General features: G+C 33.6%; 1 protein-coding gene across 1 annotated transcript; it reads left to right on the top strand.

Moving 5' to 3' along the window:
* The first annotated feature begins 670 nt into the window (after positions 1–670).
* LOC137810747 (ribonuclease 3-like) lies at positions 671–2880 on the top strand. Its single transcript, XM_068612165.1, has 4 exons — positions 671–967; positions 1088–1243; positions 1686–1884; positions 2475–2880. The coding sequence occupies exons 1-4, from the start codon at positions 866–868 to the stop codon at positions 2696–2698; spliced, it is 681 nt and encodes a 226-aa protein (XP_068468266.1). The 5' UTR covers positions 671–865; the 3' UTR covers positions 2699–2880.
* Positions 2881–4592: the final 1712 nt, after the last annotated feature.

Raw genomic sequence — 4592 nt, 5'->3', positions numbered from 1 at the left:
ATACTTTTGTTGCTAAAATCATAATGAAGAAGCCAAAGCAGCCCCTCAAATTGACTTACTTGCAAGCAACACCACCAAACTTCCCTTGCCACAAAGCTTTGCATGAACAAACCTTTTAAACTTCACTTTACGTCTCTAACATTACCACCAAATAACATTGAAAAATCTACATCCATAACTAAATTCTTCTTAGTTTAAGCTTGCTGCAAAAATTTCAAACATGTTTTCTTCTACATGTAATAGTTTCTACTTGTTGAGGCTGAAAATGTAAACAGAATTTATGGATATGTAATAGGTTAGGTATTGGCACTAGATATCGGTCAATTTAGTATTTAAAGTAATAAAAATATTATTTTAGTATTTGGATATGATAAAAACTAAAATGATTAACGTTTGGAAATTTCAGAAATTATAAAATGGTCTTTTTGTGATTTCAGAAAGTACATATAAAAAATGAAATATTAGATATAAAAATAAATTATGGTTCAAAGTGAATTATCAAATATTTATTAGGTTTGGAAGTTTGTGGATAAATACATTTGATAAATATTGGTAGGTATAAGTGAAATAGTAGTGGATATATATATTTTCATTAGGTCAACTTAACCATGTTAATTAATTAATTAATTGATTGATTAATTAACAAGTGACAGCTTAGAGGGCACGTTTTGGAGGAAAACCCTTGTACACTTTCCATCCACTATACAAGTACGTGAAGTTATAGAGAAAGAGTGTGATATGATTGGCATATTCCATAATAACATGCCTTGTAAGCTCAAGCATCATTTTATTGTAAACATATAATATTTTCTGCCCTATAAAAACATTACTTTGTCAACATCCTTCATTGAAGGAAGCATCAAAGATGAAACTCAACTTTTCTATTTTATCCAAGCTTTTGATACTGCAATGTCTTTCAGTTCCATGCCTTTCTCAGGACTTTGATTTCTTCTACTTTGTTCAGCAGGTAAGTCATGAATTCTGCAATATAATGTGTTTTTTTTCTACTTGGATTCATTTACACATCTCTTTGAATTAATGTTCACATTTTTCATATTATGATATTCTTGACGTATGTTGCATGCAGTGGCCAGGAGCATACTGTGACACAAAGCAGAGCTGCTGTTATCCTAAGACTGGGAAACCTACAGCAGATTTCAGCATCCATGGACTTTGGCCTAACTACAAGGATGGCTCATGGCCCTCAAACTGTGACCCTGACAGTGTCTTTGATAAATCTCAGGTATAGAAAGTTTGATGATAAAAAATGAATTTAGTTATTTGGTGAGTTGAAATCATGAAGTTTTATAAGGTTTTCGTTTTATTTAAAAGTTTATAACTACGTTAACCAATAGATTAATTAAAAACTGAGATCATACATGTGAAAACATTGGTGTTGGAAGAGACATGACAAGAGTTAATCCACATTGTTTATATACATGTCATGTCACGACCCTTATAAATATCTTAGTTTATTCTGGTTAAGACATTTTTTTTACATAACCGACTTCATTAGTGTGGTGGAAATGGAACACTAAACAGCTCGTCAAATTGAATCAGCAAATTGAATACCAAATCAATAATCAATATATCTAAGAATACATTTGATAATTTTACTAAATGGTGTGTTGATTAGTGAATATTTCTGAACTGAAGCACTCATTAATGGCATATATATGATGCAGATCTCACACCTTATAAGCAGCATGGAGAAGAATTGGCCATCCCTGAGCTGCCCAAGTAGCAATGGAATGAGGTTCTGGTCACACGAATGGGAAAAACATGGCACTTGTGCACAATCTGAGCTTGATCAAAGTGAGTACTTTGAAGCAACTCTCAAACTCAAGCAAAAAGTAAACCTCCTTCAGATCCTCAAGAATGCAGGTACATGTATATACAACCTTTTTCTTCATTTCTTATATATGTTGTTTGAAGTTATAATTAGACTTTCAAAAATTGCATGAACAAAAATGGAATATTTTAAAATTAAATTGAACTTTAAAAGTACTTCAACCCAACTAAATGGTAAAAGATAAACCGATGTTACAACTTGAGTGTGAGATGAATCATACCCAATTATTTCAAACTTTTATATTAGAAACATTTCAGTGTTTTAAAATTAAATTAAAACAAAAGAATAGTTTCATTTCAGTTTGGTATGAATTTGATTCAATTCAATTTTTTAAGACTCTTAGTTATAACATCTTATTCTTATAAGTAATTAACCTTCTCAATTTATATTAAAATTATTTACAATTTTTTACTCTATCATTCATCTTATTTACTAATGTGACACTCTATACTATTGCTTATATTTTTTTTTCATTAAAAATTTGTTGTATATTTATAATTGAGTTCCCACCACTTTATAGATTTTATCACTCAAATTTGTTAGAAATGATTTGTTTTAAATAGTAGATGAAAAGAAAAATATAATTAGAGCAATAATTGTAATAGCAATTGATGAATTTCAGGGATTGAAGCAGATGATGAATTTTACAGCCTAAATAGCATAACAAATGCTATAAAAGAGGGCACTGGGTTTACCCCAGGGATAGAGTGTAACAGAGATTCAGCTCATAACAGTCAACTCTACCAAGTTTACTTGTGCGTGGACACTTCTGGCTCAGATCTCATTCAGTGTCCTTTGCTTCCAAGGAGCAAATGTGGTGAACAAGTTCAATTTCCCAAGTTTTAAGAAAATTCAGTTATCTACTTCATCACGTTTTTCCTTTTTATCTTATATCTTCACATCATGGTTAAATGAGTCTTCAAAGTAATAAATGTTCACTATGTGTTTCACTTTGGACCACTAAAGTTGTTTAATTCATTGATGTATTAGTTTGTTTGAGAATGTCAATATCAAGTGAATTTTAATTACATTTTAGCTTTTCCAACCCTTATACTTTGGCATTGTAAGTCAAAACTTTCCAGCATGAAGTCTGTTTTGTTCCTGTTATTGCAACATAGAGCCTCACACGCATACCCACCAGACATATGTTTAAACATCGTTTCCTTTGCAACCATTCAGCTATCAGCTGTGCAATGTACCTTATCATCCCTTCTCTCATGGCACAACATACCTCTGTTAGCATAGCAATATAGAAGTGATTAATGATTAACTTCCTTAGCTTCCTGCATAAAACGGCCAAAAAACCTTCCTTAAGCCTATTGACCCAGAATTAATGTTGTAGGGCGATACCTATGTTTGCCATTAGAAGACCTTCTTTTTCTTTTAAAACACTTTTCAATCAGCAAAGAATTGAATTTGACCTTCCTTGGTCCAACAAAAGGTGTTGAATTCTGCACCTGGCTACTCTCAACCATTTGATTTTATGGCTATATATGCAATGCCCAATTTGCAACTTTCTACCCATACGAATTTGCAGCAGCAGACAAATAGTGAAATTTACTCCCATGGAAACTTTTTGATACTTGGCAAAAAAAATTCAAATTCCAAATCCAATTCATAATTATCTAAATCCAATCCATAATTATCCAAATCCATATTACTTTTAATTCATTTAAATAGATTTATCTCAATCAAAATCCATATTTTTGGATTTTAAGTCCAATCCATTTAATTGGATATGGATTGGATACAATTTTTGGATTCCCCAAAATGAATTTTGGGTTGGATTTTAACTTGGCCTCGACCTAGGTTGATGTGAGTCAATCTGGGCTCAAGTCGAGCAACGTCAGCTCGACTTCATGTCGAGCCGAGTTAGTTCAGGCCAAAGTTGAGCTGATTCAATCCGGACCAAAGTCAAGTCGAGCTGTGTCGGCCAGGCCGATGTCGAGCTGTGTCGGCCAGGCCGATGTCGAGCTGAGTTGGACCGAGCCGATGTTGAGCCGAGTCGGTCGTACCTATGTCGAGCTGAGTCAGTCCGGGACAATATTGAGTCGAGTCGGCTCGGGTCCAGGTTGATCTGATTCGGCCCGGGTCCAGGTCTATTCGAGTGGTGTCGGGTATAGATCTAGCCGAGTCGATCGATGTCCAGATCGAGTCGATTTAGGTCTACGTCTAGTCAGGTTAGCCCATGTCCAAATTAAAATGGATTTAATTTAATTGACAAAGTGAATTTAATCTAGATTTAGTCCACTTTAAATGGATTTGAAAAAATCCAAATAAATTTGATCAGTTAAAATGAATATGGATTTTAAATCCAATTCATTTATTTGGATTTGGAAAAAATCTAATCCATGACCACCCCTACTACACATGCACTGGATAAGTTGTGCCTTATATAACTTAGCCACAACCTAGTGGCCTTAAAAACTTTGCTAATGTTGTCCCATATACAGCCTTAGCTATGAGTTATGTTGCACAATAGATCTCCTTTACATCAAGTGGTATTGCTACCTCCCTTTACGCTTCTTGCCTGCAAAAACAAAACATCAGTACCTTCCCTTGCCTTTAGGTATAAGCATGACATGAGTGTAGCTTAAAGCATTACCGAGTACACAAAGGGGTAACATTTAAGAATTAAAAGGAGTAGCCCATCTAAATCGATATTATACAACAACTAAATCACTCAATTGCATGTGATATAATACCTTTGGGGTCAACTTTCCAACACTGAATCAAAATA

This window comes from Phaseolus vulgaris, chromosome 2, assembly GCF_000499845.2.
Source record: "Phaseolus vulgaris cultivar G19833 chromosome 2, P. vulgaris v2.0, whole genome shotgun sequence".
NCBI classification, from domain to species: domain Eukaryota; kingdom Viridiplantae; phylum Streptophyta; class Magnoliopsida; order Fabales; family Fabaceae; genus Phaseolus; species Phaseolus vulgaris.
Note: the sequence above shows the minus strand (reverse complement) of the source record. Positions and strands in the feature narration are given on the sequence as shown.

Coding starts and splice junctions, on each gene's coding strand:
- LOC137810747 (XM_068612165.1), top strand. CDS start 866: ATGAAACTCAACTTTTCTATTTTATCCAAGCTTTTGATACTGCAATGT. Junction 968..1,087: donor TCTTCTACTTTGTTCAGCAG/GTAAGTCATGAA, acceptor TGTTGCATGCAG/TGGCCAGGAGCATACTGTGA. Junction 1,244..1,685: donor GTGTCTTTGATAAATCTCAG/GTATAGAAAGTT, acceptor TATATGATGCAG/ATCTCACACCTTATAAGCAG.